The sequence below is a fragment of the Scardinius erythrophthalmus genome, assembly GCF_964197995.2.
Source record: "Scardinius erythrophthalmus genome assembly, chromosome: 17".
Lineage (NCBI taxonomy): Eukaryota > Metazoa > Chordata > Actinopteri > Cypriniformes > Leuciscidae > Scardinius > Scardinius erythrophthalmus.
Genome location: NC_138237.1, coordinates 4,412,625 through 4,436,480, shown reverse-complemented (window position 1 = coordinate 4,436,480; position 23,856 = coordinate 4,412,625). Strand labels below are relative to the sequence as shown.

Below are 23,856 nucleotides of genomic sequence, written 5' to 3'. Positions count from 1 at the left end.
CATCATAAAAGTGCATCTATCCATGATAAAAGTGCATCTATCCATCATAAAAGTGCATCTATCCATCATAAAAGTGCATCTATCCATCATAAAAGTGCATCTATCCATGATAAAAGTGCATCAATACATCATAAAAGTGCATCTATCCATCATAAAAGTGCATCTATCCATCATAAAAGTGCATCTATCCATCATAAAAGTGCATCTATCCATGATAAAAGTGCATCAATACATCATAAAAGTGCATCTATCCATCATAAGTGCATCTGTCCATCATAAAAGTGCATCTATCCATCATAAATGCATCTATCCATCATTAAAGTGCATCTATCCATCATAAAAGTGCATCTATCCATCATAAAAGTGCATCTATCCATGATAAAAGTGCATCAATACATCATAAAAGTGCATCTATCCATCATAAAAGTGCATCTATCCATCATAAAAGTGCATCTATCCATCATAAAAGTGCATCTATCCATGATAAAAGTGCATCTATCCATCATAAAAGTGCATCTATCCATCATAAAAGTGCATCTATCCATCATAAAAGTGCATCTATCCATGATAAAAGTGCATCAATACATCATAAAAGTGCATCTATCCATCATAAAAGTGCATCTATCCATCATAAAAGTGCATCTATCCATCATAAAAGTGCATCTATCCATGATAAAAGTGCATCAATACATCATAAAAGTGCATCTATCCATCATAAAAGTGCATCTATACATCATAAAAGTGCATCTATCCATCATAAAAGTGCATCTATCCATCATAAAAGTGTATTTATCCATCATAAAAGTGCATCTAGGCTATCCATCATAAAAGATAACCAAACCCTTTAAAATCCTCCCGTGGAGTTTTTGTTTAGGGATGGGGATTTTTCAGAAATATTGTATTTGAATATTTGTGTAACAATCCACTGTTGGCAAGTTGACAATTTGGGCTCATAAAAAATATTTAGAATGAAGTTTAATGAAAAAAGTTTATGATTAACAAATATACACAAGCTTACATTAGGCTATATCTTGAGATTTTCTTTTATTTGAAAACATTAAACATCGTGTGTGTGAAAGTTCACTCCGCAAATTGTGCAAAATGTCGATATGTGTGTCTGAGAGAGAAATGAATTCAAATAATTTGAAAGATACAGTCATTGAATGCATTTTGTGCCAGGAAATGATAAATGATCCTCAGTTTAGCTCACATAAACTGCTGTTGAGTTCAACAAAAAGTGTTGACATAAAAGTGTAAAAGTGACATAGCATTGAGAAACTGGTCCTAGTGATTATAAAAGCTGAAATAGTTGCATTATTTTTGTTATCGCTATCACCTCTAATAATTTTACACCTGTTCAAATACACAGGGAAAGACATTTCAATGATCGCAGACAGAAACGTGTTAAATTCCCAGCGCCGGTGTTTGATTCTCCGTCGAGTCCGTGCTAAACTGTGTGTTTCCCTGTAACGCGAGCGGCGCTTGGATGTGAAAGTTGGAAGGCTGAATTCCTGCAGGTCTCCGGCACAGTGTTGATGTTACTGTTTATCCTATAAAACTTTGATATGACACATATAAATCATTCACTAAGGAAATGATTGCCTCAAACAGAATGCGCCGCCTCTCGCTGCATGCTGAAACATTTATGCTTTTTAAGTCATAAATTATGACATGGCAATTTCTGTGCCGCAGGGGTAGAACTCCTCTTCCTCCACACACACACACACACACACACACACACACACACACACACACACACACACACACACACACACACACACACACTACAGCTGGGACGAACGGTCCTGCAAACACGACAAAGATCTTTTTTTATTGTGACCTAAATGTCTCTCCACATGAGAGACTCTCTCACTGAATAACCTTCTGGTTTTCCAGAACAGAAACACGGCTCTTGGTCAGACGTATCAGAGAATATTAGGCTATACTCAAAAATGCAGATTTATTCAGTGCAAAGATTAGCTTTTTGCACACGAGTCAATTTTGTAATGTAAAAATCATTAACGTTGTTTCCAACATGTGCACAAGTGAAGCACAAAAAACTAAAGGAGGATTGTGAAGCTCTAGACCATCAAACCTGACATGAATAACGACTTAAAAACGGTCCGTTTCATGCATAAAACACTGATTTCTTCAATCAGACAGAATCCAGTCATAAAAATAGAATTTAGTGGAATGTCACGGAATTTGGCAAATTAACTAATTAAATCCAATGCAGGGCTGGACACTTAAGTTGTGATTTGGAATAGTGTCAGTGAATATTAAACCACAAAAAGACTGCTAATGAGCAGGGTTATTATCGTTAAATAAAACTAAAACATCTGTTAATTGAAATAAAGCTGAAAAAAAATAAAATATTAATATTACTTGAAAAGCTTAAACTAAACGAAAATTTGAAATGTTGTCGTGTCAATAAACTGAAATAAATTTAGGTAAAAACTAGCGGCCTATAACTAAAATTGCAATTAAAAAGCAATATTTAAAAAAAAAAATATATATATATATAAATGACAAAAGCACAACAAAATAAAAACTAAAAAATATATTTTTTTATCCAACTTACAAATGAGTAAGAATTTTAAGGCAAACCATTGCATTTATAACAAATTCTAAAACCTAAATTCTACATAGTTAGACAAGTGAGAGTCAATTTAAAGAGTTTTAAAGCATGATTGAGTCAGAGAGATGCCTTTTCAAACCGTCCTGTACCACAGATTGTCAAGTTCCACACTCTTGTCTGTGTGTTTTTTTAGTTCAGGTGTGATGTGTCTTAAGATGCTGTAACATATGTGAAGAGAGCGCACAGAATCCATATGAAAGACACACAAAAGCTCAGCGTCAAAGCGCCTGCCATATGCCAGCGCTGACAGCCTTAATAACACACGCCGCTGATATCCCAGATCCGTGCGTTTCTCTTCATATCCACGGGTTTAAAATGACATGTTCTGTCCTCTTCCACTTCACTAGACACAACTAACGCTCTACGTGAGACCGGGTTCATTCTAGACGTCACAACGACAGATTTAAAATCAGAACTGACCACAGCGAAGAGCAGATGTACAACAAAACAGCAATGAATCAATGAATCAATGAATAGATGCACTGACTGAAAGATAAACAGACACCAGTCAACGAAGAAAACTGCTCAATAAACTAGATGCACGATATATCGGTAACCATATCGGTAACCGCCGAATCCGATATATGTTTGTTTTTAATGTTATCGTTATCGGCCTGATAAGAAAATGAGACCGATATATTAAAGCCGATAAATAATGTGTTATTTCCTTCAGCTGAGACACTTCAGATGTTCACTGTTCATTATGATGGCTTTGAATTGCTTGAAATATGATTGGAATCACTTAAAAAAAGGAAAATACAGTTCAGTGCAACATGTGCAGGGCAATCTGTCATATCGGTTACATAAAATCATAATGAGAACATTATAATTGTGTGCTTGAGACGTGGATTTTAATGATGAGACTTTAGTTTTTGTAATCAGGCTCTCAAACATTATAGAAAAATTTGGATTCAGATTTATCAGCTGATATATCTGTTATCGGCTTTCAAATATTATCGGTTATCGGGCTAAATTTTCGTATCGGTGCATCACTACAATAAACATACCATGTAATATCTTCATGAGAGAATAAAACTGGAAAAATATCACTTTATTTAGGCGAAATGAAACCCACATACAAAAACTTGTTAATTTAGTCATTTCAAATAAATGTTCTTCTATCCGAATCACTTTATCACTATATTTGTGAAGACATTACATAATTATATAAAGCGTTATAAAAATAAAGGTGACTTGACTATTATAGACAATAATGGATGATCATCACTCGAAATCATCAACTTTTCTGACTTTCAGTAAAATTACAAATGGTTTGTGCTCATCGAATTCTTAAAGGGGTGGTATAATGCTCTTTTCACAAGATGTAAAATAAGTCTCTGATGTCCCCAGAGTGTGTGTGTGAAGTTTTAGCTCAAACTACCCCACAGATATTTTTATATAGCATGTTAAAATTGTCACTTTTTGAGGGTGAGCAAAAATGCACCGTTTTTGTGTCTGTCCCTTTAAATGCAAATGAGCTGCTGCTCCCGGCACGGGGGGCGGAGCTACAACAGCTTGTGTCCTGAAATTTTCAAAAACTTTTTTTGTTTATGTTTAAATTTATATAGTTGATGTAGAGTTAACTATCTTCTAGTCATTGATTAGCAAATTCTGTCATGATAATCTATAAATCGCATTCCCGGGGGCGGGGTTTATGTAAATTTTAGGGTTGGTGATGTCACTAACCCGGGAGGAATGTGGTGTAGTCTCTACCAGCCGTTTGTTGTAGTCCTTAAAAAGCCAATTCTTTAAAAGCAAATATCTCCCTTTGCTTTGAACTTTGAGCGTTGTAACTTTGCAGATGTTGTTTATTCTCAAACAGCAACATTACACACTAACTAAAGTGAGAAAAGTCAAATCATAATCAACCACCCCTTTAAGCCAATCACAAGCTTTCTTCAGATTTTCCCAGAATACACTGCACTGCACTTTTAAACATCCCACGAGTCAAGAATGGACATCGAACGAGCAGATCATCTGGTCAAAACAACTCGACATTCATTGTCATGTGATCCAAAAAAACGCTGTTTTTCTAAATGAAGTGTGTGTGTGTGTGTCCATATAAAGAGAAACAGAATTTACGTTACATCAGCACAAAGAAATCTGAGAAACCGTGCAAACATACATGATTAAAAACATGCTGTCAGGCATCTGTGAAACTTCTGCTTCACATGATGAGTGTGTGTTTGCGAGGTCAGGCTGAGACGCAGGACGTGAGACCCTGTGAGAACGATCACATGATTCTGAAGCGAGATCAGTGTGTGTGGCTGAGATGAGCAGTCACCTGTCGCGATGGTAATGAGCACCTGAGACTCGTTCACGATCCGCAGACCTGACTGACTGACAGCTGAATCTCAACGGCCTGTAAAGATGCACCACAACTGGAACAACATTAGATCTAATCGACAGAGTCATCATGAACTGTTCTGAGGATAGTAGGGATGCACGATATATCGGCCACCATATCGGTATCGGTATTTATAGACCAATATATCAGATATCGTCTTTCAAATATAAAGAATTATCAGAGTCGGCCAACATTAGGTGCATCCCTAGTGGATATTTGTATGTCCTAAATGATAAACTATACACTTATACACTATGTAGTGTATGAATCTGAGAGTCTGATGCCCCGCCCCCTTCACTACATAATTAAAACTGTGACAGTCGTCGTGTGTATGACGTGTCCAACGTTCCACACTTATTTTTTCCCGGTCAATTAAGTGCATCATCTGGGTATTAAAAGTGTACTTTAAGTACTTAAAATTAAACTTAAATTAACATAAAAATACGTAAAGATTAATATTAATATAAATATTAATAAACAACACTGATCCCATTTTATGCAGATTTTAAATTCATTTATTGTATTATGTTTGAGTGAAGTCGGAGTAGTGTTTTAATTTTACATTTGTTTATTCGATTTCTTGAATGTTACTGTTAAATATAGCTGAACATTTTAAAACCCTGTTTATTTCATTTGTATATTATATTGTAATTTTTTTACTATTATTTGTAATTTGCTTCTTTGCTACAAAGATAAAACAATGAAATAAAGGTTTTTATCTTCGCCCACCCCTACTTTAGTATAATGGTCTGTCATTCTTTTTTTCTTACAATATAAAGTGAAATTTTAAAAAAATTGCAATTTAGTTTTGCTGCACCGCTCAGTGACTTATAATAAATTTTTAAAAAAAAAATTGTTTCATTTTATATTATATTGTAATTGTTCTCCTATTATTTGAAATTATTTGCTTCTTTGCTCTTATATAACAAAGATAAAACAGTGAAATAAGGTTATTATCTTCGCCCACCCCTAATTTGGTCTAAATGGTTTGTCATTCTTTTTTTCTTTTATATTTTGCTACCTTATATAAGGCTACATTTTTTAAAATAGGTGAATTAGTGCTCAGTGACCTTTAATAAAACCAATATGGAAAAGAATTGTGATGTTCCTGGGAAAAAAAAAAAAACCTCCTGATATATTTGGTATAATCCTGCCATATCGCCCAACCCTAAAAAACGCAGTGCATACTGTGCAGTAGTAGCAGAACACACAGGCCTATAACTGGCAGAATCCGCTCCAGTATTGCAGCTCATGCGGGGGCACGCGGGCGCTGGCGGGCGGTCTGATGTCTGGTGGAATGATGCCAGTTGACTCCAGGGCATCGGGGGGGAGGAGGGCTGTGAAAGGAGAGCGAGTCTGTGCCAGGATCAGCCTGTTCTCTGGGCAACAAAAGGCGGCACACATTCAGCTAGTGCCGTGCCAACCGTAGGCCAGCGTCAGTGCCATCGAGGAGGAACTCAAGGGGAGGTGGTGTTTCTGAACAATGTGCCAGGCAGAGAGACGGCAGCCAACCAGAGATCAGTGCCTGACAGAAACATGGACAGACGACAGGAGAGAGAGAGAGAAAGAGAGATGGAGGCTCTTGTCTGCGATGTATTTTTAAGTGATGAATGAATGAAAGACATGTAGAGACTCTCTCCTGACATGGGAAGATGGCGTGTTGAAAGATGAGGTCGGTGACCAGTAAAATGACAAATTTAGCTTAGCCTTTTTTTTTTTTTTTTTTACTTAGGCCGATAAGCAACTACTTAACTACGCCCTGGTAACCATGCAGAAAACCTTAGTAACTGCATAGCAACGCAGTAAAACAATTCAGAACGCCAACTGCATAGCAATGCCCTGGCAACCGCCCAAAACACAACAATAGTGACTGTAGCTATGCGCTGAACCCCAAATCAGAACACCATAGCAACGGTTAAATGACATCCTCTCAGGAGGACATCATAGCAACGGGCGCTAAAATCACTCAGAACACTATTTTGTGATTTTTTTTTTATTCCTTCCTATGTAAAGCACTTTGAATTGCCATAGTGTATGAATGTATCAACGGTTTATAAAGGCTAAAAAACAATCAGAACACCATAGTTGAAGACACAGTTAAACACCATAAAAACGGTTTGTTAAAACCCACTTAGAAGACCATAACAGCTGTTTAGCAACTCAGAACACCATAGCAACGGTTAAATAATGCTCTTAAATCCACTCGTGGCATCATAGCAACGGGTTGGAATTTGGAAACGCATAAAAACTACTCAAAACACCATAACGGTTGTGATAAAAGTTAAAACCCACTATCAACGCTTTAGAAAGGCGATCAGAACATCATAGTTGAAATCCAGTAAAACACCACAGGAAGGGTTTGCTAAAACCACTCAGAACTCCATAACAACACCTTAGCAACGGCACAGTAAAGCACTCTGATTCCAGTTTTGCGTGTGGTGCAGGTGGGCCTACAAACATTACTTACATTTTCTTCAGAACAAAAATTCAGTTCCCCATGCAATTTCCCTTGTGTTTAACATGATTTCTACTTGTATTTATTATAATGCTAAATATTATATGTTCTGTATGTAACTTTAAACTTAGAAAACAATGCTGACCTGTAGGCGCTGTTCTGGAAACCGCCACCATTTTGTTTAAATTCAAACAGAGAAAATCCCGCCTGTTCCAACGGCACTTCAGCAATCGCGAGCGCGCACAATGTTTGACCCTTTTCACATTTCACCATTAGTTGGGTAAACGGTGAATGAGATAATACATTAAATATATGTATTGTTTTCCCATTTGCTCAAATAAAGAAAAACTCCACAATAGTGACAACTTTAAAAAAAATAGGGGAAAAAATAGAGAGATTAATAAGATGTCGACTATATGTCACTCTCCCTCACAACAGTTAACTATTTTTTTCTTTTGTAATCCTAAAGGTAGCCTAATATAATACAAAGAATGTTATAAATGTACATACATTAATAAAAAAATAAATGAAATTATAAAAAAAATGCAGGATTTACGATGCTCATTAAACCGCGCAATCACAGTCGTTGAAAATAATGTATCTGGTTAGTATAAAAGTGGCGGCGGGCCACTTCTATTTTTGCTCCCTTATTTTATGCCGTGTCGTGTAGTTTTTGAGACAGACTGTTTGATTTCACACACGACACCTGCTTCATCTGTCAGCTAGTAGTGATCCGAATTCCTAAAAACCCTTTCAAATGAAAAACATCGCGTCTGATCTTGACTCCAGTGTAATGCGGTTTGAAACCCGATCGTTCATTTTGTTGACTCTTTTTATTTGAACTACCGTCCTGATCCAGAGAGCAGCTCCACACTGACCGCTAACGCTGAACTGAAGCCTCTTTCATACACTTATTATTACATTACTGAACATGTTTCATTGCCTTCCAACATCCTGTTTAACCAAACCATCTGACCTCGAGTCTGTTAAAGCGCTCAACACAATCTCAGTTCTGCTTCAGATCACCAGGGGCCTCATGTATCAATCTTGCGTACGCACAAAAACTTTGCGTACGCCAGCTTTCACGCTCACGGTCGTATGTACTAACAGTGAAATTAACGCGAGAATGTGCGTTCCTCCACGCCAATTTCATGTCTGGCGTACGTACATTTCTCATTGTTTTTGTCCGTTGGCGACTCTTACAGGCAATGAAGTGAAGTTGCAAACATTACACAACGAATTGTTCTACAAGTCTAAGCATTGCTATAAATTTGCAATTTATAAAATAATTGACATATATTGTCACATAAGCCTTATGGAAATATTTTTTATCAATTATGCAATTAAGTAAGAACATATAAAAGCATGCAAACTGATACAACCCTTAGTCTATGTCAATGACAGCTTTGGTTTAATGTCCACCTTTATATCAGACCATTTCTTTTTAAGGTCATTTAGGGTGGACGGTGTACAGTTGAGACATGTGTACAGTTGACAATAAGCACAAGTTATGATTTTTTGCTGTGCACGTGCATATTAGTGTCCTCTTTGATCGTGGGAAATTTGAACAACGGACGCATCTCCGATCCAAAGATATCGGGAAAAGTTTTTTTTTTTTTCCTAAGATATGACGTTCACTTCACCATGCACTCTCCACAATGAATAGCTTATTATCCTTATGTGACTGTTAAACGTAACTGGTATCACCACAAACGTTATTCTGTGCCCTAAAAGCTGCCATATTTCATGGTATTGTATCATGCAAGGTAATTGCAAAATTTAGAGAAATGTGCGAGGTGGCCAGCGGGGGATAGTTGAGACCCATATCTAGTATAGAGTTCCGATAGAGTTCTATTAGGAAACACACTGTTTAGTTGTTCAGTGTTATGATAACAGGTTAAACGTCGTAATTAGCCAGCATAGGACGCAAATGAAAATAGAATTTGATATTTGTGATATTTAAACTGTGTATTATTAATAAATATTGTTACATATCTTGTTCCTGCTTTATACATTTTAACCAGTGCTAATTTAAAAAAAAAATGAATGAATATAAATGGAGGAATAAACAAAAATGTTGCCCAATTGTTATTTTCTTTATTTGTCTTTATTTTTTATATTTACAATGAATGGTTAGTTACCTTTACATCATTAAAAATGGATGTCTCAACTGTACCACAGTTGAGACACCACAGTTCGTTTCTACCTCCGATAGCACCTCCAATTCACTTTCTGTAAAGTTTCGTTTCTTGCCGCCATTTTCTTACTGCTTTCTTTTGCCAAAGTGGACTCATTACCATATTTAAATTAATTTAATTAAGGGAGGAGACAGGGTGGGGCATTGTGCTCGTGCATGTGCGCTCAATTTTACGTTAACTGGGATGTACGAAGAGAATATGCGTGGGATCCTTCGTACGCAGAGATTCATACATCTGGGTTTTTTTGTGCGTACGCACATTTACAGCTTTGTCCGTACGCAATGTTTTAGTATGAATTCAACGCAAGTCTTTGTACATGAGGCCCCAGGCCTGTGAGTTCACTCTATTTTACACAACATTGTGGAGCACAATGGCAACATAACACCTCGATTCAGAGTTTATTATACAGAAATGAACCTCAGATGGACCGGCGAAGGTTTATGAATTTGCTGAACTGGCCGTATTTAATATGGTCCACGTGTATATTTATAACATACGGATTTAAATAATTATACGACTGCTTTAATTATAGAACTTAACATGAAAAATGTGTAAATTGAAAATACATATTTACCTTGTATTAAAAAAGCATAATTCGTTTTTTTATGAACGTTTAAAAAAATAAAGCATGTTGTCCGTTATTAAATTAGCTTTACGTGTAATTTGCATGAAACGTGTCATTTTAAAAAAGCACTGAACATATTTTTTGTAGCCTTCATAATAAGTTTTTTAAAGCTTTTTTTTTTTAATAAACAGAAATGTATTTTCGTGTGTTATTTATGCTCAATCATAAGCTCAAAGAAAACAAGCGCGTTCATGAAAACACCTAACAAACATTCACAAATTAACCCCCCAAAATAAACTACAGATTTAAATTAGAGATTAAAAAGATGTCGCTTGTGACCGGTGTATGATATTAGGAGCATTATTACACTGATCATTTAATAATAATCAAATGTGAAATAAAGCGTAATTTAAATACAGCGAGTTTATGCGCGACTTTTTCAAATTATTCATCTCGATCGATTTATGAAACTATAAGATTCACAAGAATCCGATATTGAACAGATTTATCAATAATGTTTTTATTCTGTTGTTATTATTAATAGCCTATTTATAATGGGCCAATTAAACAATAACGACAAATAGAAAATAAAATAATAGTGTCATTAACATTAGATATTTAGTTTTTCTATAAATAGGCCTACCTAATAATCAATATTTCCACGAACAAAATATTTAGCAGAAACAGATTTAAAACACGTTTGCCTTTGTGGTCCAAAAACGACATATTTTCCCCCAAAAATATATAGTTTGTGATATTTAAAACGCAATGTTTAAATGTATGTTTTATGCAAGGAAATGTTCTTTATTCCTTCATGAATACACGCCGTTATTCAAATGATTTCATTAGCCTATATGCATTATCATTTTAATTTAAATCATTGTAAATTGTCAATTATATGATTTAAACAAATTAAAGGATAATATTCCGACTAAACGCGATTGGTTTTGAATGGCTTTATCAATAAGCCCGTTTTCATTTTTCGTTTCGTTTTTACATAGCGAAGCTCGTCTCACAGGAACGCGCTCCAGACGCGCGCCCGCGGACACGCGCTCATTACATGGCGTCTGCTGCCACCCAGCGGCCAGAGCAAGAACAACAGCACATTATTTTCAAGAAAAATGGCACAAAAATGCATTTAGAGGCATGTAAAATTATGTAAAGGCAAGAGTTTCAGCTCTAAGTGTTAGGACAGACAGACAGACAGTAGCCACATGCCTTTGAAAAAGGTTCGACTTTATTTACAGGAACATTTTCAGGAGGTTTTCAGATAAAAATTATTGGTGATAGATACACGGCCTCATTGAGACAAAGCTGTATCTTCTCTCGCTCTCTCTCCCTCTGATGGCGAGCTGAGGGACGTATCCAGCTCCGCTCTGTGTGTGTGTGTGTGTGTGTGTGTGTTGATTTTGCCCAGTCATGTTGGCGGAGAGAGACGCCCGTGGAGAGATTGCAGCAATATGTCGTGTCGTCTTTTCCTCTTCAGTGACTTTCTCCCTTCTTACCCACAACCTGCATTTGACACACGCAAAACATCAAACTCACCACATTTAACTTCCATCATGCTAAGCAATACATTTTTAACCTGATAATAATTCCAGACAGACTGGATTCATCAGGATTTGATTGAATAGTGGAAAGTGGGTTATGATATTATTGCTGGTTAACAATATTTACTCACCCGTTTGAAGTCGTTCATGTTTGTTGCCTGGACAGGAGTGCCGATAAACGTCAAATAGTTCACTTTTGTCGTCTCCTCGTCTCCTTGGTTTGACTTGATAAATAACTGAAAATAAAAACAGGTGGAAAATGAGAAACTCAAGGGGGAACAAGGGGCTCAAAAAACAATAATATTAAATATTATACATTATAAAAATTATAGTTCACCTAAAAATACCCTCACATTGTTCTAAACCTGTGTGAGTGTCTTTCTTCTGTTGAATACAAAATAATATATTCTGAAGAATGTTGCTAACCAAACAGTTAATGGTTCCCATTGACTTCCATTGTATTTTTTTTTTTCATACTATGGAAGTCCATGGGAATTTTTTTCATACTATGGAAGTCAATGGGAATTTTTGGGGATTTTTTTTTTTCATACTATGGAAGTCAATGTTTTTTTTTTCATACTATGGAAGTCAATGGAAACCAGCAACTATTTTTTTATATACTATGGAAGTCAATGGGAATTTTTTTTCATACTATGGAAGTCAATGGGAATTTTTTGGGAATTTTTTTCATACTATGGTAGTCAATGGGAATTTTTTTTCATACTATGGAAGTCAATGGAGAAAAAAAAATTCATACTATGGGAAGTCAATGGAATTTTTTTTTTCATACTATGGAAGTCAATGGAATTTTTTTTTCATACTATGGAAGTCAATGGAATTTTTTTTTCATACTATGGAAGTCAATGGAATTTTTTTTTTCATACTATGGAAGTCAATGGAATTTTTTTTTCATACTATGGAAGTCAATGGAATTTTTTTTTCATACTATGGAAGTCAATGGGATTTTTTTTTTCATACTATGGTAGTCAATGGAGAAAAAAAAATTCATACTATGGAAGTCAATGGAATTTTTTTTTCATACTATGGAAGTCAATGGAATTTTTTTTCATACTATGGAAGTCAATGGAATTTTTTTTTTCATACTATGGAAGTCAATGGAATTTTTTTTTCATACTATGGAAGTCAATGGGATTTTTTTTTTCATACTATGGTAGTCAATGGAGAAAAAAAAATTCATACTATGGGAAGTCAATGGAATTCTTTTTTTCATACTATGGAAGTCAATGGAATTTTTTTTCATACTATGGAAGTCAATGGATTTTTTTTTCATACTATGGAAGTCAATGGATTTTTTTTTCATACTATGGAAGTCAATGGAATTTTTTTTTCATACTATGGAAGTCAATGGAATTTTTTTTTTCATACCATGGAAGTCAATGGAAACCAGCAACTATTTTTTTATATACTATGGAAGTCAATGGGAATTTTTTTCATACTATGGAAGTCAATGGAAACCAGCAACTAATTTGGTTACCAACATTCTTCATAATGTCATCTTTTGTGTTCAGCAGAAGAAAGAAACTCGTACAGGTTTAGAACAACGTAAAGTTGAATAAATGATGACAATGACACGTTTGTTGGTAAACTGTCCATTTAAATAAGATAGACTATTTTTACAAAAGTGCAAAAATGATGTTTCGATTTTCTGGATGGGGAATTTCTACACTAAGGAATGCCAAGCGTATTTTAAAATGCTGAAATTAAATCTTGTAGTTTTTGTTTATTTTTAATTAATTAATAATATATATATAAAAAAAATTTATTACAATTATTTTATGTTTTTTTTTAATATGCAATTTGTATTGTATTTGTATGAGCATTACGAGTGTAATTGAACATACAGTCACACTGTTGACGTTCTGAAACTTGACGTATCGGAGCGGGATGAGTCCGTCGTCTTTGTAGTCTTCCTCGGACAGATCCAGCGCCTGCGTCGCTTCACTTCTCTCCGCGTCATCGAAACCCATGGAACGAGGAAGATTAATGAAGATCTTCACACTCTTCGGGGCTTGAGCTGAAAACACACGAAGAGACAGCGGTTGATATCAGTGTGAACCCCGTCTGAAGGGAGAAAACTAACAGCCATTTGCACTTCTCGCTCAGAATGCCTGTTTAGGAAACGTATTAATGTAAACACATCAGGATTGCCTGAATGTAAACAGACGAGTATTAAAATATCAGATCATTTTGCATAATAAATGCAGCTGTTGTTTTCTATTCTGTACTTAAGTTTAATCAAACAACATAATTGACGAACAAAATAGAGAAAACCTCTAACTCTTCTTGATTTATTTATACAACTTACATTCACAGCATACATATTTTGATATACCTGTACATATCAGTAGGTTTAGCTTTTTTTTATTTAAATTGTCTATATTAGTTTTAGTAACAAGTTTAACTAAATAAAAAGGATAAAAACATGCAAATGGAGGACTAGAATTTATTATTATTTAAAAAATCGGTTTTAGTGAATGATTCATTGACTCGCTCATATAGACTTCACTTGTTTCATAACTGGATGATTCAGCGTTTTTGAACGAATCTAACGAATGAATGATTCAAAAACTTTTTTAAAAATATTTTTAACAGTCACTTGTCTCCACCTACTGGTGTAACGATGTAATTGATACAATCTTAATTTGAAGCATCAAGTTACTTTCAAAAGGTGATTTACTCTATTTTGATCGCTACTGTAGACATCAGTGTTTATATCTGAACTATAAACTTTCTTCTGTGATCATTTGAATGATTGTAAGGCAGAAATAATGAAACTGTGTGGTTGAAAAGACTGTTTGTGAAGCTGATTCATATCTACACATGACAACGGCTCTCTCTGGATCAGAACGCAGATCTGAATGTTCGCTGTGATTTTATCAAAGGTTTAATAGACAGAGGAGAATCACTGTCATTTAGAAATGAGATCATGTGATCAGGTGTTTGCAGGGTTCCCACACCTTGGTTAACTTCAAATTCAAGGACCTTTCAAGGACTTTCCAGGTTCAATATCCTCAAATTCAAGGACTTAAAGGGTTAGTTCACCCAAAAATGAAAATTCTGTCAGTAATTAGTAATTACTCTCCCTCATGTTGTTCCAACCCCGTAAGACCTTCGTTCATCTTCGGAACACAAATTAAGATATTTTTGATTAAATCTGAGAGTATAACGTATAACACAGATGCGCTACGCTTAAACACTACGTGAACTAACTCGAGGCCCAGAGAAAAGGAAATGAAAAGTGGAATAAAGTCGTTATTTTTGTTTGTTTTTTGCGCACAAAAAGTATTCTCGTCGCTTTATAAACTTAAGATTGAGCCACTGGAGTCACTTGGACTATATTAACGATGTCTTTAATACATTTTCTGGGCCAGCAAGTTTCGGTCCCTCTGAAAGCCTATGGAGTGAGACAACTCTCAGATTTCATCAAAAATATCTTAATTTGTGTTCCGAAGATGAACGAAGGTCTTACGGGGTTGGAGCAACATGAGGGTGAGTAATTACTGACAGAATTTTCATTTTTGGGTGAACTAACACTTTAATGTGTGTCCAACAACAAACGTTAAGGTACCATCGTAGAGTAGTTTCGTGCGCACGTGAACGTCATGGCAACGTACAACACGAAGTACCTCACGCGGGAAACACTTAACGTATATTAACGCGTAAATGCACGCAACTAAGGTCAATCAAGCAAGCTAGTATTAGGGCTGTCAACGAATATTCTAAATTCGAATATATATTCGAATAGTTTTATAAAACAGAAATTCGAATGTGAAAATTAATATTCGAATGTGGAAAAACGCCCGCGGTAGCAGAGGCGCGGCTGTCAGCTTTGCGAGTGGGCGCGCTGCCTGAGGGGTCAGGGACAGGTAACAGGAAGAAACGTTAACGGTAAACAGAAACATTACTAAAGAGTACTGACTAAATAGATATTGCGCAGCATGAATAAGGTAGGTTAGATACAGCAGTTTCATGCACTGCAGGCTTCCACTGGTTTGAGTATTTACCGTTTCATGTCAAAGAAAAGTTAAATTTTTACCACAGCACAGCTCGCTCGGAGCGTTCAATGTCGGATTCGCGTCTAGTTGGACTCTTAAACATTTTGAATTTGCGCGTCAAAAGCAAAAGTTTGATGCTCGGAGAGCGTGACGCCTCATTCGCGCCACAAGACCTCCAGACGCGCGTAAACGCGTCTTTACATTGACTTAACATTGAAATCACTCGCGCCAGCAGACGCTCTATTCGCGTTTGGTGTGTGAACGCAGCGGGTGAGGGCGAGAGAGAGAAAGAGTGCTTGCGAGTGAGCGAGCAAGAGTGAGTGAGGTCTGCGGTCTTGGCCATTAGGGGATTTACTTGTTTGTTTTTGTGTATGTAATACGTTGTCAAATATGTTTAAACTTAAATAAACTACCTATACAAGTAGTTGTCTCTTTGTATTAATTTGTCCTGTTATTGACGTAATGTACGTCATTGACAAAATGCGCAACCAGATGTTCGAATAGTTCGAATATTCGTGTGTTTTTTAGAGGGAATATTCGAACGTAATTTTTGAGCAATTTTGACAGCCCTAGCTAGTATGCATAGGCCATGAAGTGTTGGTGAAAAAACACACTAGCGGACTAGCACTCAATGAATGAAGAATTCACTCCAGAAAACTTATTGCACAAAATAAATTCAAGCAGTTTCAAGGACCTGTATCTATGTGTGTTTATTTTCTAAAACTTTCCAGGGCCTTGAATTATTATTTCTTTCAGATTCACAAACTTTCAAGGATTTCAAGGACCCGTGGGAACCCTGAGTTTGAATTGAGATCACGATCTTTTAACGTCAAGCAACGAGAGCTGGTGTCTTACCGAGTTCAGCAGACAGCAGTTTCAGGGAGAAGAGTTTGACAGGTTGATTGAAGGAGATTGTGATGAGAAGCTGCAAACAAACGCAGAAGAATCAGTCATAAGATCAACACTGCAGATCATATTTACACTCCAGAAACTCACACTGACAGTCACTGGGATCTGATCTTATAAAAGATCAACGGTACAGTTTCACTTTCAGTTTAACGGCCATTAGATACGGCAACAAAAGACTGGAAATAAATGCATGCTGAAGCACTAAAATGACTGGAAATATATAAACTAAAGCTAAAATAAACCTAAATAGTAATATTAAGGGGAAAAATGGCTAACACTTTACAATTAGGTTTGATTTGTTAAGATTAACTAATAATGAACTGCACTTCTACAGCATTTATTATTCTTTGCTAATTCCAAAATGTACTAATTCATTATTAAAGTCAAAAGTTGTATTTGTTAACATTAGTTAATGCAATGTGAACTAACATGAACTAACAATGAACAGCTGTATTTTTAGTTTATACATTAACTAATGTTAACTAATGAACCTTATTGTAAAGTGTTACCAAGAAAATTAAAAGGCACTAATTTGTTTTACTAAAATGAAACATTGGATGAATAGATTAATTAACAATAATATTAATAATAATTTATCAAATCAAACTAAAGTTAAAATGAAAACTGAAAATGTACAAATAAAAGGTAATTCAAAATATTCATGAACATTAGAATAGTATAGAAATAATTCTAAAATAACACACTATGCAAGTGTCTGAAAATTAGTAGTTAACTAATAATAATGAATCAAATCATACAAAATAATCAAAATAAAACACAAAAAAAGATTTAACTATTTTATTTTTTACTCTGCATGTTATGTGACTGTTAACCGACATCAGAGAACATGTGACTAAGTTGTTAAATAATTGAAATATTATCTTTAAATCTCAGACGGATTTCAAGTAAATATTTGAGCTCAAAAGGGTTCGGCTGACAAAAGCTTGTAAATCCTGTGACACCGCAAAAAACACACAAACTTAGTTCCTTTGCATGTAAACAGGACGTTTATGTCAACATTGCTTTAAAGGGGTGGTATAATGCCCTTTTCACAAGATGTTAAATAAGTCTCTGATGTCCCCAGAGTGTGTGTGTGAAGTTTTAGCTCAAAATGCCCCACAGATATTTTTATATAACATATTAAAATTGTCACTTTTAGAGGGTGAGCAGAAACGCACAGTTTTGTGTCTGTTCCTTTAAATGCAAATGAGCTGCTGCTCCCGGCGCAGGGGGCGGAGTTTCAACAGCTTGTGTCCCTTTACCTCACACACACATGCACTGAACATTTCAAAAACTTTTAGCCTTTTATGTTCAAACCGGAGTCAGACAATGATGGAGAGACTCAAGAAGAAGTGCCAACATGTAGAAGCAACAGGACATTTCTGAATGGTTAGTTGATGAGTTTATGTAGCTGATGTGTGATCTTCTAGTCATTAATTAGCATATTCTGTCATGATAATCTATAAATCGTGTTCAGGGGGCGGGTTTATGTAAATTCTAGGGTTGGTGATGTCACTAACCCAGGAGGAATGTGGTGTAGTCTCTACCAGCCGTTTGTTGTAGTCCTTAAAAAGCGATTTCTTTCAAAGCAAATATCTCCCTTTGCTTTGAACTTTGAGCGTCGTAACTTTGCAGATGTTGTTTATGCTCAAACAGCAACATTACACACTAACTAAAGTTAGAAAAGTCAAATCATAATCAACCCCCCCTTTAAAACCCCAAGTTCACCTGTTCATCACAGTCGGACTCCAGGTAGGAGGAGTCCTTGATTAAGCAGTTGTCAAAGCCACAGTCGTCGCTCTCATTGAGACATTCACAGCCAGCTTTACTCACGAACGGCATCAGGTCCATCTGAACACAGCGAACGACAGACGTGACACTCTCAAAGTTCACAGTTCACAGTTCACAAACCCCATCAAACCCAGCCCGCATGGACTCACGTAGCCTTTGGGAATATCCGAGTCTTCGTTGCTCCCGGGATCGTTTTCCACATGCTGTTTGATTTTCTCCTCCAGCCCGGAAGCGTCTGCGCCCTGATACTGGTCCACGCGCACTTTGTTTCGGAAAAACTGGAACGTCGGCGTCGCTGAGATATTATTGGCTGCGGCTGTTGCCTAGGAGACGGAAAATAAAACACTTTGGTCACAAACTGTAAAAAATAACGTGATTGGTAAGTCATGCCAACTTATGTTTTTACATTACTTTGACTTACTTTTATAAAGTTGTATGATATTCAACTCAATTTTAAGTCAGTTTAATATAATTTAAGTTTAAATGAATTTACAGCCAATTTGCTTATATTTAAGTAAATAAAAACGTGTTGAAATACATAAAACATACATATTATGTTATTGCAGTGGTGTTATTTTAGTATCACTGAGATACGATTATAGTTTTTATCCATATTTTAACATTTTAAGTTTTACATTACCCATTTTATTCAAGGTTTAGTAATTTTGATGTGTGTTTTTGTCGTTTTTATTCATTTTTTTGGACACTTTATGACAAGGTTTCATTAGTTAACATTAGTTCTACTTCTACAGCGTTTATTATTCTTAGTTAGTGTTCATTTCAACATTTACTAATACTTTATGAAATCAAATGTTGTATTTGTTAACATTAGTAAATGCACTGAACTAACATTAACAGCTGGATTTTAATTAACTAATTTTAACAAAGATTAATACAAATGAATTAAATGTATTGCTCTTTCATGTTATTTAACACACAAAAAAACTAATGTTAACAAATGAGACCTTATTGTAAAGTGTTACCTCTTTTTTAATGTCTAGTTTTTATAAATGTAAGCATATCAAGTTAATCTGAAGGAAAATAATCTCTCACCTGACAGACGTGGACGTCGACTTCTAGAAACACAACCTGAGGGTATTTGTTGCTCAACATGTTGAATGCTGGAGCTATTCTGACACAAGGACGACACCTGGACGAAGAGAAACCATCATCAGTTAAACATCATCATCTCAGACCAAGAACTAGGACACTTTTCCCTTAAAGTCGGCATTTCACATTAGTCTTTTCTTCTCTATAGTGCCGTATATCCGAGCGAAACGCTTCTGGAACAAGAACAAATGTAGGGCGGGGCTTGATTGGATGGATGTGGTTTGCTATTGGCTGATCTCCTGTGATTGACAGGTTGCCCCGCCCTCATCATCAGAGAAGAGAAGAGATGCTGCAAGAGGGAGTGATTCTGATTCAAGATTATTAACACAATAATGACGTGCACCGATAAGTCATTTAGAATAAACACTGGAATATTACATAAAAACATAAGAACTGAAAGTGACTTTAAATCTGTGTTTAAAAACAACAACATTCTGACAGATAATGTTGATTGAATCATCTGAAAACAGCATCACCTGACACTAAATTACATAAAAAAATAAATTTGCAAAGAACTTTTCTCTTAATATATTAGATTGAGAAATTATAAACTACATATTCAACCTGACAGTTATTAATTAATTAATGTATAATTATAATATTAATAACAATTAAATCATAAAAGTGCACAACTAAAATAAATGAATACACAAATATGTATTATTAATAATACGGATTAATGATAATTCTTTAATAATTATACATTATTAAACAATTACGACGATTAATCGCGATTATACACATCAAATATAACACATTAAATATACATGCATATGTGTGTATTTATATACAAAATAAGTATGCACATTACAAACACGTATATTATGTAAACAAACTTTTATTTTGAATGCGACTAAACAATAGGTGTTTATATATACTATATATGTTGGGTCAACAGAGTTCGGCTGACAACAGAGCAACAAAACACAGTTCTTTCAACACGCGCGCGCGTGTGTGTGTGTGTGTGTGTGTGTGTGTGTGTGTTTTGCTAAGTCATGCCGGTGTGTGTTCTGTTCTTGTCCTTCGTTCAGTCTTGTGTCTTGAGTGGCGGGTCAGTCTGTGCTGTTCTGACCCGGCTCGGACTCTCGATCTCTGTGTGTGTTTGTGTGTGTGTTCTCGGTTCTGCCAGGTTCGGCTGCAGGGGCCTCTCACACACACACACACTCACACACACACTCACTCACTCACTCACTCACTCACTCACCCGCTCATGGTGAACTTCACCACGACCAGCCTGGATCCTGCGCCGCTCAGCTCCGCCTGGAACTCCGAGTCATTCCCTATCACCTTCACCCCGACCATGACTCAAAAACACGGGGAACGAATCGCTGAAAAGCGTTATTAATCACCTATAATCGGTCAGATTGATCAGAATCACTGAGACGCTCGGCGCGGCACGACAATTGTCCCGGAACACACTTCCTGTGTAGTGATGACGAAGAACGGCGGGCTGACCAATCACAGGCGGCGTTGCCCGGTGCGCGTCATCACCGAAACCGTTCATGAGATGTCGCAAATCCTCAGCAACTGTCGTGAGGTGCAAATAACTAATATTTATGTTTTTGTTTTGTTTTTTATTTGCATTTATTATAAATTAATTTGTCACTCAGCTTCTATGTGAATGTTTTTATAAAAATAAGAGTAAACATTTTTGTTATTTTTCTTCAGGACGTTTGTGTTTCTATGGTGACGGGTCAATTCAACTAGACCTAAACATGAGCAGGATCAAAACTTTCATGGTTTTATTCCTAGTTTCGCTAGTTGCGCTGAACCAAACGACGGCTGAGTACGGTGTGTTTTAGTCTAAGAATATATTATATATATAATAAGAATATATTTATGTTATTCTCATTAAGAATCAACTGTTTATTTGGTTGCTAGATTCCAACCATTGCGGTCAATAAACCATTTCTCATCCATCAGCAAAACAAATCAGAACGTTGACTAACGTTAGACACAAAAACAAGAGATGTTAGATGTGTTTCTCTGTGAAAAATCATACTCAAATATTGATTTAGAGCTCAACTGTTGATCTGTCGTTATGAAGAGTTTATTCTCTACTTTCAAAATGTTAAATATTGTGTGGTGCTCTTGTTTACATGCATGTTTTTGTTTGTTTTATAGATAGGAAATCACTGGAGATCAGATTTGGTGTGGCCTCGTTAACTAAGAAAAATAAGGAGCTCACAAAGTTTTCTCATTTCTTAAAGCCTTACAAGGGACGAGAAGAGCAGGTATGATGATCGTAACCACTGATCAGTCTCTTCTGCTCACCAACAGTGCATTTATTTGATCAAAAATACAGTTAAAACCTGTAAAATATTATTCTAATGTAAATCAGCTGTTTTCTATGTGAATATATAGTAAAGTGTAATTTATTCCTGTGATCAAAGCTGAATTTTCAGCATCATTACTCCAGTCTTCAGTGTCACATGATCCTTCAGAAATCATTCTGATATGATGATTTGATGCTCAAGAAACACTTATGATTATTATCAATGTTGGAAACTGTTGTGGACAATTTTTTTCAGGATTCATTGATGAATAGAAATTTCAAAAGAACTGAATTAGATTTTGTAACTTTATACTCTACAAGTTTGGGATCAGTAAGAAGTTTTTCTTTTATTTATTGTTTTTTTTTTTTTTGAAAGAAATTAATATTTTTATGCAGCACGGACGCATTAAATTGATCAAAAGTGAGAGTAAAGACATTTATAAAGTTAAAAAAGATTCTATTTGAAATAAATGCTGTTCTTTTGAACTTTCTGTTCATTAAAGAATCCTGAAAAATAAAATGTATCACAGTTTCCACAAAAATATGAAGCATTGATAATAATCATAAATGTTTCTTGAGCATCAAATCATCATATCAGAATGATTTGTGAAGGATCATGTGACACTGAAGACTGGAGTAATGATGCTGAAAATTCAGCTTTGATCACAGGATATAAATTACACTTTACTATATATTCACATTTTGTAAATTGTAATAATATTTCACAACTTTTACTGTATTTTTGATCAAATAAATGCAGCCTTGGTGAGCAGAAGAGACTCTTCAAAAACATATTATTGATTGAAAACTTTTGAACAGTAATGTATCATACATTAAAAAAAATTACAGTACAAATTGGGTCTTTAAACATTAATACTTCAAATGTATGGCTTGCCTCATACAAGGATGATCATATTTGGAGGTCCGTGGCATCTGAAACCCCCTGTTTCAAGGGATTAAACTAATTTTCACCTGGTGGATGAATAAAGAGTTGGAAATAAATCCAAGTAAATCAGCAAGCAGTTCCTCAGAACCAGAACAGATGAATTGTAACACACTAGTATCACGCTGGAGAGTTTTGCACTGGCAGAAAATGTAAAGACTGCCTTTTTTACTGGAACGTTCTGTTGAATGGTGAAACATAACTTATTGAATGAACTGTTGTGTTGTTTCAGCTCTTGGAGAAGCTGCCTGAGAATTTCCAAGTGCTTCTTAAAACCACTATTTCCCTGCAAACTGTCGTTTTCTCTGTTGCGGTCCTGTTTGGAGTCTTTCACCTGCGTGGCTGGGATCCTGTAAGACTTATTTTTGTGCAAAAACATTATTAAAGACCAGCAGATAACTTTCAATTAACGTGTGAGCTGGGTCAAAAATAGTGCTGTGAATGAAGTCTATTCATTATTCTTGGCTACTGAATACATGTCTCTCTCTCTGTATTGTCCGCAGCTCTGTCGGAAATGGGTCCGGAATAAAGACTGGACCGAGGAGTTGGAGATGGTCGAGATCGGATGATGCCGGAATGTGAAAGTTCACTGTGATGAGATGTATTACAAGAAAAAACACATCTGTTTCTTAAATAGCTTGATGTTTTATGTACTTTGAACTTTTTTAATTATGTATTTGAAGTTTTTTTTTTTGTACAGTCACAAACTTTGAAGAAACCTTAACCTAAATGTTTACTAAAGTATTTATATATTGTTTGTAGAAATGTAATTAATATAATATATAATCTTAATAAACTACTTTGTTCAGTGTCTCTGATTTGATTAGGACTCATTCATGTTTAAAATGTCACGTATGAAACCTGATTGAAACCCGTAAGAAAAACTGTAAGAAAATAAATAAGATTAAAATAAATAAACATTAGATTAAATGCGTAAATAATAAATAAATAAATACATTACTGCACATTTATGATTGTTTGTGCATTTTACTGTCCAGGTTTTTTATTTTATTTTTTATTGACTGAACCAACGCTAAACGGTTTTATTGAAACTCCCGC

At 35.5% G+C, this 23,856-nt stretch overlaps 2 protein-coding genes across 3 annotated transcripts; one reads left to right on the top strand and one right to left on the bottom strand.

Annotated features, from left to right (window-relative positions):
* Positions 1-11,418: 11,418 nt before the first annotated feature.
* txnl1 (thioredoxin-like 1) lies at positions 11,419-21,108 on the bottom strand. Its single transcript, XM_081390256.1, has 8 exons — positions 20,784-21,108; positions 19,523-19,619; positions 18,619-18,792; positions 18,407-18,529; positions 16,625-16,694; positions 13,616-13,788; positions 11,885-11,989; positions 11,419-11,715 (listed from the first exon to the last, which is right to left on the bottom strand). The coding sequence occupies exons 1-8, from the start codon at positions 20,879-20,881 to the stop codon at positions 11,686-11,688; spliced, it is 870 nt and encodes a 289-aa protein (XP_081246382.1). The 5' UTR covers positions 20,882-21,108; the 3' UTR covers positions 11,419-11,685.
* On the top strand, positions 21,066-23,610 carry LOC308705313 (uncharacterized protein). Of its 2 annotated transcripts, XM_081390258.1 has the most exons (5): positions 21,066-21,116; positions 21,248-21,370; positions 21,704-21,813; positions 23,030-23,149; positions 23,301-23,610. In XM_081390258.1, the coding sequence occupies exons 2-5, from the start codon at positions 21,295-21,297 to the stop codon at positions 23,364-23,366; spliced, it is 372 nt and encodes a 123-aa protein (XP_081246384.1). In that variant the 5' UTR covers positions 21,066-21,116; positions 21,248-21,294; the 3' UTR covers positions 23,367-23,610. The 2 variants fall into 2 exon arrangements, with proteins under 2 accessions (XP_081246384.1, XP_081246383.1); XM_081390257.1 differs by having other exon boundaries at positions 21,066-21,370.
* Positions 23,611-23,856: the final 246 nt, after the last annotated feature.

Excerpts from the sequence above, each read along its gene's own strand:
- LOC308705313 (XM_081390258.1), top strand. The coding sequence starts at position 21,295 with ATGAGCAGGATCAAAACTTTCATGGTTTTATTCCTAGTTTCGCTAGTT. Across the intron at positions 21,371-21,703 it reads CCAAACGACGGCTGAGTACG|ATAGGAAATCACTGGAGATC; the intron begins GTGTGTTTTAGT and ends TTTGTTTTATAG. Across the intron at positions 23,150-23,300 it reads ACCTGCGTGGCTGGGATCCT|CTCTGTCGGAAATGGGTCCG; the intron begins GTAAGACTTATT and ends TATTGTCCGCAG.
- txnl1 (XM_081390256.1), bottom strand. The coding sequence starts at position 20,881 with ATGGTCGGGGTGAAGGTGATAGGGAATGACTCGGAGTTCCAGGCGGAG. Across the intron at positions 13,789-16,624 it reads ACTGCTGTCTGCTGAACTCG|CTCAAGCCCCGAAGAGTGTG; the intron begins GTAAGACACCAG and ends GTGTGTTTTCAG. Across the intron at positions 11,990-13,615 it reads AGAACGTCAACAGTGTGACT|TTATTTATCAAGTCAAACCA; the intron begins GTATGTTCAATT and ends TTTTATTTTCAG.